This window comes from Mus pahari, chromosome 13 (assembly GCF_900095145.1).
Source record: "Mus pahari chromosome 13, PAHARI_EIJ_v1.1, whole genome shotgun sequence".
NCBI classification, from domain to species: domain Eukaryota; kingdom Metazoa; phylum Chordata; class Mammalia; order Rodentia; family Muridae; genus Mus; species Mus pahari.
Genome location: NC_034602.1, coordinates 85,603,846 through 85,619,172, shown reverse-complemented (window position 1 = coordinate 85,619,172; position 15,327 = coordinate 85,603,846). Strand labels below are relative to the sequence as shown.

At 42.3% G+C, this 15,327-nt stretch overlaps 1 protein-coding gene across 2 annotated transcripts in view; it reads right to left on the bottom strand.

Moving 5' to 3' along the window:
- Bmp2k (BMP2 inducible kinase) overlaps nt 1–15,327 on the bottom strand; it is a 104,679-nt gene that overhangs the window by 1,686 nt on the left and 87,666 nt on the right. The window contains exon 15 of one of the 2 annotated variants that reach the window (XM_021210741.2): nt 12,370–12,480. The exons of the other annotated variant lie outside the window; for it this stretch is intronic. Within the exon in view, the coding sequence (XP_021066400.1) occupies nt 12,370–12,480 (111 nt within the window). The remainder of the gene's footprint in view (nt 1–12,369; nt 12,481–15,327) is intronic. 2 annotated transcript variants of the gene reach the window in all.

Here is a 15,327-nt window from a genome sequence, read left to right as displayed (position 1 = left end):
GCACTGATGGGCTTCTCCAAGTAAACTTCTTCATTTCAACCCCTAGTTTGTTCTCTCTTTACTAATATCCACCTGCCTGCATGCCCTGTGTGTTTTGTTTTACATCTGCACTTTGCTTTCTAGAAACTGATGCTTTAAGTTAGTATGGATCTCTCTCCCACAGACTGATCAAAGCTAAGGAACAACTCTGGCACAGGCGCCATGAAGGGCACTTAATGGAGTGGCACCAAGTGCTTTCTCTGACTAGCACATCTTTAAGACGCCTTAGTTTATCTGAAAATATGCTATCTTCCTACAGAACGGAGTGTTTCCAGAGGTGAGAATCAATTTGTATCAATCCAAATTACAAATACTTACATCTTCCTCTCCTTATGACTAAGATGTTTTGTCAAGCAGTTACTGAGGACTGAAGTACACTGTGTAGTCGTGAAAACTAACTAGCTTATGGTAGAGGAACTATTCATTTTCCTCATGCAAAGGTCTCTGACACGGTGGCTCTGGAGTGGTTTCCTTCTCTCCAAAGTCCACGCTGTCAAGCTCTGATAACTCTGCAGCCCACACTCTTCTACCATCACCTCCTTAGACATGTAAGTTCCCCACAGCCCTGTCCTCCATGTCTCTCCCTCTACAGCCTTGCCAGTTCTAAACTGCATGCTACGTGCCCCAGGCAGAGTAGTTCCGGTTGACATTCATCTGTTTAGCTGACAGCACTGAAAGGTGGGGATTCCTAAGGGTATCTGCACCCATTTAGGAGGTCTTCCTTACCAGTCCTTCTAGATTAACTGCACCTCTAGCTACACAGGTCCTCTACTCGGCAGACATCCAGACCATCTCCTCCAGCTCATTCATTCATTCATTCATTCATTCCCTTCTTTACCCCTCACAGAGCGACTCAGAACCTCTATTATATGGCTGGCTACCTATCAGAAACCTTTTATTGGCTCTGAGACATTCCACCCTGTACTGTCCTGTCTTGCCTTCAGCTACAAACTGATGTCTTCTATGGTACTACCTATTACACACATAGCTGAACTTTCTATGACAGCTCAGAAACTGAGTAGCAGCCCAGGTCCTTCGAACTCGCTATCAGAATGAGGGACCCAGCAGACTTGAGGGTATTGACAATGTATTGCTGACCTAACACCTCTGCTGCTCTGCAGCATCACACCTTACAACTCACCGGTGGACACAGCCCACAGGACAGACCTCCAAGACTACACCTGGAAGATGCCCTTCACACATGGTACTTGATGAACTTGTAGAACCCTTGACTGCAGGCCTGTTCCAGTGTTGTGACTGGCCAACCATCCTACTTATCATATCTCATCCGTCATTACTCTCTGTTTCCTAGCTCTGTGCACAATGTAACCAAAATGACTGCTCCAAGAGTGGCAACTGGTAGATATAGAACGGAATATCATGACAATTCAGTCACTATAGGGAGGTACTTTTAGCTCAGAATTCAGTCACTTGCATTTTCTTACTACCTTTAACAAACAAATGTCTGTTTTCAGGAGTTTGCACTCAGTGTCAGTACTTCCTGTGCTGGAAAACTCACAGGAAGGAAAATAGGTGCATAAATCCAAGCTTACCTCCGGCAGTCAGTAAAGACCTCCTTAAGGAGAAGTCTAGACTGAACCATGAGAAAGAGCTGTACAAAGGACAAGCTGCTAGCTGCTTCAGATGAAAAGCTCTGGGACCCCGAGGTAGTGAAACTGGGATAGTGCGGCTGGAACATGGCCAGAAAGGGGGCTGCGCTGCTACACTGTTCGAACGGGCTTTGTGGCCTCAGTGCTGGGAAAACAAGGAAGATCCCCTGGTGCTCCCTGGAAGACAGTCTAGCCCACTATGGGAGTTCTAGGGCAGTGAGAGACTTTAGGGAGAGGTGGGGGTGCTGTTCAGAGAGCAAGAACACGTGCCCCTAGGACTGACACCCCGAGTTTAGTCCCTGGGATCCTCGTGGTGGAAGAGAGAACTGAGTTCCACAAGCTGTGCTCTGGCCTTCACAGGAGGGCTCTGACAAGTGTGCACACACACCCTTACAGAAGCCAAATGCAGGAATACTTTCTTCAGGTGGATAGAACTTGGGAAGTGACACCATGAGGTCCTCAGTGTCCACTGCAGGTGGGAAAACAAGGGACTGGAAAGAACATGAGTGAGATGTGCTACTGTTTACATGGGAAGAATGAATTAGGAAACAAAGCCTCACTCTGAGACCCCGATGTGCTTGAGAATCCGCTGTGAAGAGATTTAATATGAGGCTGAGTTTTAGCTGAAGAACACAGGTTTGGGAGGTATCACTTTGTAATACACAGAAAAGGCCACAGACTTCGGGATCATTACCTAATAAGATAAAGAAAAGAACGTGCCAAGCTGAGCCCAAGGGCAGCCACCTGGGAGTCAGCCAAGGAAGACAAGCTGTGTGCAAGGTGAGCTGGAAAGTACCACAGCAGTGCAAAACCAGGCGGGCACAGTGCCCGGAAGCAAGCCAAGTGCTTCCAGGGGTGGCAGGTACCCGAGCCGCATGGGGCAGAAAGCAAAGGGACAGAAAATGGCCCTCATAACCCAGTCAGTCGTCTTCTGCAGTTTATTGAGAATCTTGACCTTAGTGAGGCATGAGTGACTGGGAGAGGATACTGCAGACAATACATCAGGCTACACTTCAACACACAGGTCATCTTCTGCCCCATCCTTCAAGTTAGCTAAAAGCTTCACTGTTGTTTATCATCCCAACAAGCCAAAACCCATTGGATGCAGGCTCACATTTTCACTGTTCGCCCATACACTGTTCCTCTGACATAAAAAACAAACAAAAGGCAGCAACAAAAAATTACCTTTGAAGTAATGGTGGACGCTCATGGATTTTTGCTGAAAACCAGACACACATGGTTCCACAGGAGTGAGTTACCCTCACTCAAGAACATTTCCTTCAGAAGACATTTAAGCTCTCATGGATGGCCATGCATATACTATGCGCACTGCCCAGACACCTGGGGAACCATCCGATGATTGATCCTGTATCAAGAATGAAACAGGTCATGTGGTCTCAGGCAGCCAAACCTATGAAAGGATGCGCCTGGCGCTCTGCCTTCGTTCTTTCTCTCCTGCAGTTTCCGACACAAAAGAATCTAATGTGATGAACCCAGAACGCCCCGCATCTGTGACTCTCCCTTCAGGAAGTGTAGCGTGTTAACCAGTATAACAGATGAGCATGCAAGTGCATGAAGTGTAGCGTGTCAACCAGTATAAACAGATGAGAATGCAAGTGCTTGGGTAAATGCCACACTGACGCTCCCCTAGAAAACTCTCTATCCCCAGAGGCCTTCCGGAACTCTGAACACAGCAGGACTGGAGAGACCATCCGAAGCAGCTTTCTGTTCCCACCACACCCGAGTCCACTCTTGACAAGACGACTGCTCCATTCCACCATGGCTCCATTCTGTCCAGAAGACACCAGCCGCTTTCCACTCTTGCTTCTGACCCGCCCTTCCTCAGCTACTGAGGATCAGATCGACAGAAGCAAACCTTTCTTCGGTGTAAAGAGGACACACAGAGCCACTTTCCTAACTAACTGTGGACTTACTTCTGTGTGGTTTCACTTGCCGTCCTCATGGGCCCTCTCAAGTACCAATGTAACCCACGGTTTCTTGAGAAAGCTTGCTAAGATGAAGCATGTGCATCCTTACTGTCATTAGAATATCTAGGCTGTTTCTAGTTTCCCCACAGTTACAACAGAAAAACCAGGAGCTGTGCGTGTTTTCCTTGAGGGAACAAAAGGGAAAAGCCACCTCTTTCAGATGTAGCTGTCATTCTAATCCATGCACTAATATTTCCTTCCCACAGATAACAGAGCTAAGAAAAACACCCCACCAGGATGGCAGCGACTCTACTCTTAAATCATGAATGAAATGGGGCTGAGAACAGATCTTTACTTCATCTGCCTTGTTAATAAAGCACCAAGGGAACAGGAGAGACTGCCTAGCTGTTAGGAGCACTGTCTGCTCTTCCTAAGACCTGGGTTCATCCCCACCACCCACGTGGAAGCTCACAACCACCTGGGGAATCTGATGCCTTGTCTGGCCTCCTTGAAGACTGCATACATGTAGTGTGCAGACATACATGTAGCCAAAACACCCGTACAGCAACAATGAAAATAAATCTTAAAGGGGGAGGGTACCAACAGTGCCTGACACTACATGAACTCTTTCTCATCATCTGCAACAAGAAGCAAATTAATTCTCTTCCCCTACCATACTCAACCAGCTTCTAGTAACATGTAGGCACCATGGGTGAATCTAAGTGCGAGGGAACACATGAAGAAGCAAGAAGGGAAGAAGCAATTCTCGACCAAAAAGAAAAAGAAAGGTGAAAGGAAAAAGACCCAACCAACCAACCAACAACAACAATAAAAAAAAACAAAAACAAAACCACAACACTGACCTTCTTGAGAACTGATCATCAAGTAAACAAGCAAATATATATGCACATATATATGCACATGCCCAGAGTGGACTTGTAATCCTCGAAACTATTATCTCTTTAAATATACATGGGGACACAGTGTAACAAGTGGGAAAGAAATGCTTTCAAAATGAGCAGAAAAGTCACACGCCAGCTCCAGAACTGGCTTGTATAGACAATGACTTTACTAGTCTCCTCTTTAAAACTAAAGCAACAATAAAAAGCATTTATCATATTCCTTTTTATCCTGTGTTCTCAGACTCCACAGAGACATTCTTTAGATGGTTCTCCATTCCCCCAGTGCCTGCTCCTTTGTAAGCTATATGAGTCAAATGCAGTAATGCGGCCCCTGCAAACTCACCACCAGCACCCATGCTACCAAGTCAGCACCAGCTCACAGTTGGACCTCCAGCACCATCTGCTGAGGAGATGAAGTGCCAGCTGCAAGTTAACAGTAATCCTGGATGGGTCTCCCTGTCTGCAGCAGCAGCCAAGCTAGTCAACTGCCATTCCTTTACTGTGAAACTACTTAAGAGCTGAAATATGTAAAGTATACAAAACCAAAATTAGTTCTAGTATCCCTTGGCTTTGGAGGTACTGTTGCCTCCCACAGATACTCAGATCCTGACATTTGTGTGCCTTATGAAGAATGGAATGCATGTATAACCTACTACTCCTTCCTGAGTATCATAAACCATCTTTGTATAGATGTTACATACTCTAATACAGCATCATGCTACATACACTCTTATTTGTTTAGGGTGTGATAAGAACGTGCCTAGTAGAGGTGCATCTTTTTCTGATGTTTTCAGTCCAGCGTGGGCTGGCTCTAAGGGTGCAGAGAGCCAACTGTTATTTTACAGCTCTCAGCCCTTTGCCACGGCGCAGAGACAGCTCCCCCGCCCCCACCAGCCACCCAAAGAGCACCTCGAACTGGCTCTAGTACCTTAAGTTATAATATATATAGTTGCATCTACATAATGACTTCTGGCTAAAAACTGCCCTCAGCGTATACAAACCATTCCTTTGCTTAAACATATTCCTCTAATTTGAGAAAAACAAACACTCAGATGCTGAAATAAATACAGAATCAGGACAATGCCTCCAATATTCCTATTTGCTTCTGGGGACAGATTACTTCTTCCCAGATGTTAGATTAAATAATACATATTTGATTTATTATGAAATTTAATCAGGATTATCTCACTGCTAAAGTTAATTTCCTAAGAGTATAGCCCGAACATGCTGCTTTGAATTTCAGGATCTCCTGTCGTCATAATAATCTGAGATTTGTATTGTTAATGTAAAAATAGCAGTTTGAAGCGGGTGGGGAATGGGAACATTCCCAGTAAGTACTGGGAAGGTTCCTCACAGCTTGGACACCCTCAGAGTGGGCTCTCTCTTGGTTACACCGTTAGTAACTGACAGGAGGAACATCTGGTTTCATGTACTGAACCGCTCGTCTTCTCTGGGCTTAACTTTCCTGTGAGCCCAGCAGCACTGCGAGCAATGCTAAGGGCACCTGGTTACACCATTCCTTACTCTTGCTCCCTGCCTGGGGACAACACACTAAAATGACCAAGCTTTGAAGTCTTCTAGCAAGATGCACCGTCACTGCAGGGGGCGGGAAAGCAAGCTTAACATAGATTTAATAAGCAAATGGCAGGGCCAAATCTTTGTGGCCAAGCTATTATTTATTAATAAATAGTAGTAAAATAATCATTTGAGAGCTATTAGTTAAAATACTGTCTCCCAAATAAGAAAATAAGTAAATCTTAATTGAAACATATTAAAGACTTCCAGTGAAAAATTCAAAATAGTAATATATTAATATGTTCCACATTTAGGTAAGAAAAACATGAATAAAATTTTATTTATTTATTTATTTATTTTTGGTTTTTTCGAGACAGGGTTTCTCTGTATAGCCCTGGCTGTCCTGGAACTCACTTTGTAGACCAGGCTGGCCTCGAACTCAGAAATCCACCTGCCTCTGCCTCCTAAGTGCGTGCTCCACCACCACCCAGCTTATGAATAAAATTTTAAATTAGCTCAGATTCCAAGTAAGACCGTCATTCCCATTTTTAAGAGAGAACATTTTCAGAAATTCAACATTGTGAAGAGACCCTAAGAGATCTTACTTCAGAAGTTCCTGGACCAGAGTAGGCTCTGGACACAATCCATATGCTGAAATGTTTCCCTACCAGTCCCCACTGTCAGAAAATAGAGCATGTTATCATTTTGTCAAGTGTTGTCTGCATCCCAGTAACAGTGCAAGATCACTCAGACCAAGAGCCTGAGAATATGTGACTAGGATAAACAATGCAGATTTGGGGAGATCAGTAAAAGCCCTAAGTTTTTGAGTGATAAATATCTTTTTAGTTTATAAAGTATCCAGCATGGAAATCCTAATTTAAAGCATCAAAAAATATGAGAGCCAGGAAAATCTCGCTGCGCAAAAGGAAAGAGAACAAGCACAAACTCAAATTATCCTTCTGGCCAGGGCCACTGTTCACATCCCACACCTCGTGCACAACACTCAGTAACCGAAGCAACGTCTCAGCATGTACTAAAGAAGTGGAGTAACAACTACTTGGTGTCTACATAAAAATATACATACAACATAAGTCCTTTTCAGCAGAAGATGCTAAATTAAAGTGCCGTTTGAAGACTTACAGTTTACATGTTTTCATTACTCAGTGATTTGTTTCTTTAACCTGCAAAATGAATGGCATTATCAGCCTCACGTCTTTCACTGTGGATTACAGTGAAGACGCAGGGAGACTGTGGGCAGCAGTCATGGCACTTGTAGGTACTTGTAGAGGGCCCTGCTCCCGACTACACATCTTCATGGAGCCCCTAACTACACCCTTGTGATGCATCAGGGAGGGCGTCTAAGGGTCAAGAGAGCAGTATTTAGTGCATTACCAGCTCTCCACGTTCTTTCCAGCTCCGCACTCCTGGCTCCCCTCTACCCTGGGATCTATAAGGTTTGCTATGATCAATGCTAGAGGTGCCTTTCTCCTCCACTGGAGTCGCATCTTCAGAACTGACTCGCCATGTCCACAGGCCATCACGCCTTCCTATTCCTTGAAAAGTTTACTCTAGTACTGCTCAAATTTCAGTTCTTGGGCTTTCTCTTACATCTCTTCACTGTTTTGTAATTATAACCCTGTTTCATAGCTTCAACTATATCCTGAACTCTTTCAATAACAAGGGATTTCCAGAGATATAGCTCAGTCTCTCTTTACACATGAGGAATGTGATAGTTACCAAAGTTTGGAGCCACATATATTAAAGCCACAGCGATTTCTCAAGCTGCAGGTGCTACCTTCGAACTCTGTCCTGGCATCACCAGGCAATGTTCAGCACAGTTTACAATGCACTGCCAAGTATGACCAGGAGCTGTCCTGCCTGCTTCCTTTTGCCCCCTGTGGCAGCATGCCAGAGCAGGGCAAAGTACTACCATATGGGTCCTTGTTGTTTCTGTTTGAACTGTGCTGTTCCTTAAGGGTTCTTTATATATCTTTTATCAAGTTTGCTTTGTCTTTCATAGGTGAGTAAGACAGTGTTTGATGTCAAAGCTCATGCATCACCTTAGCGACCTGTGATACACTGCTCCTCTGTTATTCTGAAGGCTCCATGCCTCCTTTGTCGCAACATCTGACAATGAGTGACAGACACAGCTGTGTGTTAGGCAGGGAATAGGGAAAGTGGGGTGGGGTTTCTGAAAACAAGCTTACCTCACCAAACAGATGCAAGAACAAGAATTCACCAAAAGAATGTTGAGAGAATAAACTGACCAATTCTGGGTTTGTAAGTTTTCACAAAAGACAATTTCTAAATGTTCAAACTTCAAAGGTACATTCTTGCACAATCTAAATGGAAACTCCAATACTCAATCCAAAAAGGAGGGATAGCTAACACAGCATTTAACAGTGTTCTCTTAAACACTTCATTTAAGAAGTTGGGTCCTAGTTAATGCTTCACTATATCAGTTCTGCAAAGTATATACTTGTAAATTCATAAACTATACCAAAGAGCCACATCGCTGAAAGTCCCCTCCTCAGGGACAAAAGCACATTTGCCGCATTCTGTCTACAGTGCAACTCTTCCCGTTGTGTTTCCACTCAAAGGGCAAACAGTTGGCATCCTTTTAATCATGTAAGAAGCTTGCAGTGTCAAGGAAATTTTGTTCCAATGCTCTTTTCTTTAGTACCAGCTTATAGAGGATAAATGGCTTGAACTGCGATTGTAATTACATGCCGTCTGTTGTCCCATCATCTAGGCAGAGGAGGGGAGGGGCGCTTGAAAGCACACTGTCAATTGGAAGCATACTGCCTGCCATCATTTCCCAACAATTTATCATGTTAGGCCTCCGGATTAGTGGATTAGCAAAAGGGTTTATCAGAATCTGCATGACTGCTCTGAAGGCAGGCCAAGTGGCAGAGTCCAAATGCAAGAAGACAACCACACAGGCTGGGAACACCATTTCCAAACACATATGCCATTTTCTTATCTGACTGGTGGTGCAGGATATCTTCCATTTCGTTTTTAGTTGCTTACTACTGTTTATGGAAGAGTTTAGCATCAGAACTGGATAAATTATGTGAACTTATAAATTATGTGACTCAAACAAAGTAACTGAGCTTGTTTCTAAAGAACATATGGCAGAATTCAATTATGGCAAGTAAATTGCCAACATCTTGAAAAAGAAATCCTGACCATCAAGAATCATAAACTGACTCTAAAGGAAGAAATTTCATACCTCATCACTTTACAAGGTAGGCCAACCTTCAGACCCAATTTTCATTAAACCTGGTCCAAATTACAACTGAAATGCAAAGTAAGTGTGAAAACCCTTCAAATACAATTCAAGAACGTCAGTGACTTCCTGTATGTTCCAGAAGGTGTGTCATTAAACAGGACTGTCTGCACCAGAATTAACTCAGAGAGTCACATCTCCACTGTCTTAGAAACTACTGGGGACCTGTCCCAAAGGAAGGAAAAGGAGAACACCAGGCTTGTGCCTGAGGTGTTTGTCTTGCTTGCTCTCAGACAGGGCCTTACTTTGTAGCCTATACAAGCCTTCAATCTGGAATCCTCTGCTTTGGCCTGAAGGGTGCTGGGATCACAGAATGTGCCACTGGGCTCGGATATGTTATTGGACTGATGAACCCTTGTCTCACTGGGCCCAGAATAGCATTTTTGATATCGAAGGGGAATCATTAGTTGGGAGGACACTGAATGGCATAATAGTGAATGCAAGAAATTTTCCAAATTTGTTAAGGGAGATTTTAATATTAATACCATTAATGTATAATTATTTATAATAATTTGCATCAGATAAAAACTATTTTATGCAAGTTAATAACTATTTGGCAGTGATATTGTCTTTTTACTGTATAAGAAAATGTAACAATGTTATATGTAAACACATCTGAGCTTAACCCCTAACTTCATATCCCAGCTTCTCTTCATCAATCTACAAACCAATTAGCTTTTTTCCAACCAAGGCTTACTTGAACTTTTTCCTTTAAAAATAAAATCTTTCTTACTGAGGTTTATGGCCAGGCCTAGGGGTGCACTCCTGTAACTCACCACTCGAGAGGCTGGAGCAGGGTAAGGTTTGAGGGCGGGATGTGCCCCTATCAAATCCTGTCTTCCTCCCTCCACCCAAAGAAAGGAGGTCCGTTATTTTATTGTTATCTTACTGTTTACTCGAAGGGAATCTTCAACTAATTTTTAAAAAAAATCCATTCTAGCCAGCCATGGTTCTGTGCTCCCTTAACCCCAGGCTCTGGAGGATGATGTGGGCAAGTATGTGAGTCCAAGGACAGCCTGGGTTACACAGTGAGACCTTATCTTAAACATTAACTAATTAATTCATTCAAGTATCTGGAATTTGAACCTTTAATCAAAATACATTAGAACATGTGAGAAATTGAAAATACTTTAAGTGAATGACAGTGTATTAAAATGTACATATACATCTTAAGTGTATGTATACATTTTAATATATATTTTTATATATACATTTTACGTACGCACGTGTGCGTGTATGCCCGCATGTGCATGCATGCGTTTGTGTGTATATGTGTGTGTGTAATAGCAGTGCTTAAAGGAATCTTCGAGGCAAGCTCCTGAGCACCCGGGCATTAAACACAGCAGTGTGGGGCCTGCAAACAGCTCAGCAGGAGAGGATGCCAGGCCTGACAACCTGAGTTCAATTCCTGGAACTCACAGGGTAGAAAGAGGGGACCATCTTCCCCAGTTACCCTGACCTCCACTATGGCTCTCACCAACACCCACTTACACACAGTCACACACACATGCACATGAAATAAAAATAAAAGTAGCAACAACAGTGGAGGAGAGAGACAAGGTTCAGAGACAGAACACACGTAGAATGTTCTGTAACATAATGTGTTTTAAACCAAAAACACATTATGGAAGAGTTATCGCCACAAAGTCCACGGCTGATCCCTCCCTCCCGTGCCTCAACAAAGTATCTACACTTTCTAATATATAGGCCGATGGTGATTATCTATTTTAGATTTTTTATTTTAAGTAAACTTTGAATCTGAAAAGTATCAGGTTACCATTGTTGTCCCAGCAATCACCTTTGTTCTGTCTTAGGCATACCCCTCCCAGGCTGGCCTGCTCCTTCACTGACTTTCCCAGTCAAACCACTGCAATATCAATAATGCTTTCACTGTCTGACAAATCCTAGAGTGAGAGCCCTCTCATCCTAACTGCCCAGTTCTAAGAAATATTCAGAAACGCCTTTTACGGATAGCCATAATGTTTTCAAACAATGACTATTAAGTCATTATTGGGTTGGTTACTGGGCAAGATCAAACACAAGCCACGCTCCCAACCCTCAATAAGTTCACATCTAACAGAATATACACAAAGTTCAACAAAACCAGTGTCAACCAAGCTCAGATTTCTGAACAAACTACTAATTACAAAAGTCCCCATGGCAACATGGCAATAAGTGTGTGTCCCCAAAGAGCACCCAGGAAAGGCCATCCAAGTCCTGCCTTCAGGTCAGGCCCACTTCCCCAGGGTCCCTAGGAAGTGTTTTGCATGGGGATGTGCAAACCCAGGCAGGACAATGGACTCCAGTTGAGGAGGAGCAACAGCAGCAACACTGCACTGAAACTGCTTTCTGCATCAGCAAATCACACCACTAAGTTCCAAGATCCCTGGAGAGTGATGAGCATTTTTGAAATACAAGGAAAAAACACACTTTTGACTAAGGGTGTTGGCAGTATAAGGAACCACACAGAAGGCTGAGCAGGTACACAGCTAGCTAGCTGTCCCTGCTACAGATATTGTGTCATCCATAAAACTAACAATGAAAGGGCAGTAAGCAGAAATGCAGGAAGATAGAGAGCAAAGATAGAACGCAGAATATGACAGCAATTGCAAACAATCTTGCTAGGGTTTTGCTTCATACACTTACTTTGAAATTACTAATAGGAATAATTTTACATAGTAAGTTGCATCAGCATTCAACTTCTGAACTAAAATCAAAAGCATGAACATAAGAAGAGAAGTTACTGGCATACCAAATACAAAATCATTAAGACAATTATAAGAAATGATGTGTATGCTAGGAAAACATCAGGTTTTTAAGCAAAAGCTAAGTATTAAAGTATTTGTAAGTATATTTTAAATATAGGAGATATTTTTTATGTGTGATTTTTTTTAAAGTAGAGCCCAGTGACTGGTGAAAAGAACGGCATTTCCCACGCTGACCAACGTACAACAGCAACTCTGTAGACCACACGCTGAGAAGATTAGATGGCTAACAGTTACACACTTCCTACTTTCAAGCTTTTGTACCTAACATCCGCCTCTTCTGAGCATTTCACAGACAACGATGCCACGCGTGTAACTTGCCTGAGTGGGAAATGAAAGGGATGGAAGCAAAAGGCTCCTCCGGAGGACGGCTATGTGGAGCGGGGAGCGGGTCTACAGTCTTATCTGAGGGTGCGCTCTCCCCGAGCCTGTCTGCAAAAATAAGATGAAACAAAACAAAAATAAAATAAAATAAAGATGGTTTTAAACAAAAAGTGAAATACAGTATAAACCAAAGTAAAAATTAAAACAACAGCCCTTTTGAAAACCATAATTCACAGCCCTGTTCTGATAAGGACTGGGCCTTTGTCCTAAGGTGAATGAATACCTATTTGTTGCTACAAAATCAAGTTCAAAGAGATTAATCAGTGCTAGATTACATTAAATTCAATCTACTTAATTAGTCCGGTTCACTTAATACTAGCTATTTTTATTTGTAACATATTGAACTTGAGTTTCAAACCCTGCTTATTACAAAGACACATTTAGCACTTTCACCAAAAATCTACAGAAGAAAAAAACTGCAAATGGTTGTACACTCATAAAATTGGTAAATTCAAATCCTCGGCAGTCAGAAAAATGGAATTCACTCCATCTGACACTATTCATTTCTCCCAACACTTTGTACTATTACACATACAAACAAAGCACACACACACATGCACGTGCGCGCACACACACACACTCACTCACACACACACACACACACAGTGTATTTATTCATCCAACAAATAGCCGAGTGTTTGGTAATGCATGCAGCACAGCACTGTTCTGTCCCCTACCCTCATGTAGCTCTTATGAAAAACAAACATTAAGGTAGTAGACACTACAAAATGTATACAGTGTGTTTGAAAACAAATGCACTCTGCAGCGCAGCAGAGGATAGGAAAGCAGGAGGACAGAGTGATTCCTGGGACACAACAGAGGGAGACTGCAGCAGCTGGGGCTGGAGACACCGGGCGAGGATGAGCACGGCAACGCAAAGGCGAGGGCAGCCCTGTTAAGCCTGTACTCCCTTCCTCCAGCCATCCTCACTAGGGATGCTTACTGGCACATAAGCACTTTCTGACTTTTTTGTACAATGCCTCGTTCCTGGTTTTAAGCAATCAACGCTGTAGCATTTGAAACTTATCAAGAAAGATTTTAGGCATTCCCAGTAGAGCTTTGTTCCGTAGCCATTTTGAAAGAAAAGAAAAGTCAAATCCATTTTCATGCTAGCTTGTTTTCAAGAACTGTTCTGGTGAGTAAGTTAAAGAGGCTAGAGGTCACAGCACCAAGTGAAGAGCTAGTTTCATAGCATCCTTCCGGAAAGACAATGAAGACAGTCTTATGACCAGTTTACTGTAGCGAGATGCAACATTGGCATGTGAAGGAAGGACAGTGTAGGGGTCTCTCTGGGCATCTATACACCAGAGGTCATGCACTCGTATCAAAGGGTCCTCCTGGGCTCCTCAGCCTACACACCCTCTAGATTCTGTCCTTACAGACTACAAAAGAACAAAGGAAGGCTATCCCAAGTGAGAGCCCCAAGGGCATCATCAAGAAGGGTAATTCCCCCAAATCCAGATGGCATGTAGACACTTAAGTCTGAACTAGAAACAGCCTCCATCACACCTGCATCCTTCCTGTCAGGAGGTTTATACAGAGCAGCTGCTTCCCCTGTAACACAGATGTGATGAATTACAATATCTAAGTGTGAACTTGGAAACCTCCACTTTCAACATATTCTCCAAATTTCAAACCACTATCATAACAATGGTTCCCTAGCTTATGAAAGTGCAAAGTCATTCCATCGCTCTTGGAATTCTTTTACATTTGGTATATAATTTTCAACAATCAAGTAAATTGTGGTAAATACATAAACAGCACTGTGCAGTTAGACATAATAACAACAATAACAACAACAAAAACCTTCATGTAGGAGTAGCTAATTGTTATATAGAAGTCTCCAAGAGGAAAAAATACAGGAGTTACTGTTGTATAAAAAACTCATTTACTTATTTTCACACAGAAGTCAGAATACATTTGTAACAAAATGCACCCTGTTCTATTGTCCCACAAAACACAAAATCAATGTTTAATGGAATATTTTTATATCACTTAAGAGTTCTAAAATTCACATAATCTGGGTCTCAGAACACAGAATATAAAATAAATACACATTAACATACTACACAATCAATCACATAGATATAAAAACAAAATGCTTACTGTGGAGCTACATTTTAAAGACCTGGTCACCCCTAACCTGTGTTAAGTACCAGTTTCAAATGAATGATTCTCTTTCAATTAGAACAAAGTCTGGATTACACATAAGGAGCCGGTCTCTTCCCGCCACATAAAAGCACTGTGCTGGAAAGTGAAGACAGATTCTTTTCAAAGTGTTCAATTGATAGAAACAGTGTAAAAAGGGTAGGACTTCAAAATTCTGAAAGCGGAGTCCTTCCCATACCACCACCACAGTCAAAATGCTCTAAAAGATATTTTAAATATGCAGCTTAAATAGATAATGCCCTCAAACAAAGACTTAACAGTTAACAAATAGAGTTGTAAAAAGAAGTATTCACAGATACTACGGAGTTAGTCTAATGTGCCTGAAAATCATTAACCTACACTGAAGACTCTGTAACAGGACAGAATGAACAAAGGTTAACGGCTAAAAACTTTACCATAAATGAATTAGACACACTTACATTTACAACTGCTGTGTCTTCAATATTTATACAACATACTTAGTAAGATTGCAAAACAACCAGTCTTTGAGTTTCTACTATTCCTCTTAGTTATTTTGATGAAATTTTAAACAGAAAACAATAAATCTATTTGTCCAAGAATCAAGCTTCCACTGTTCTTTTTTGTTTGTTTGTTTTTTGTTTTGCTTTTTTCAAGACAGGGTTTCTCTGTGTAGCCCTGGCTGTCCTGGAACTTACTCTGTAGACCAGGCTGGTCTCGAACTCAGAAATTCNCCTGCCTCTGACTCCCAAGTGCTAGGATTAAAGG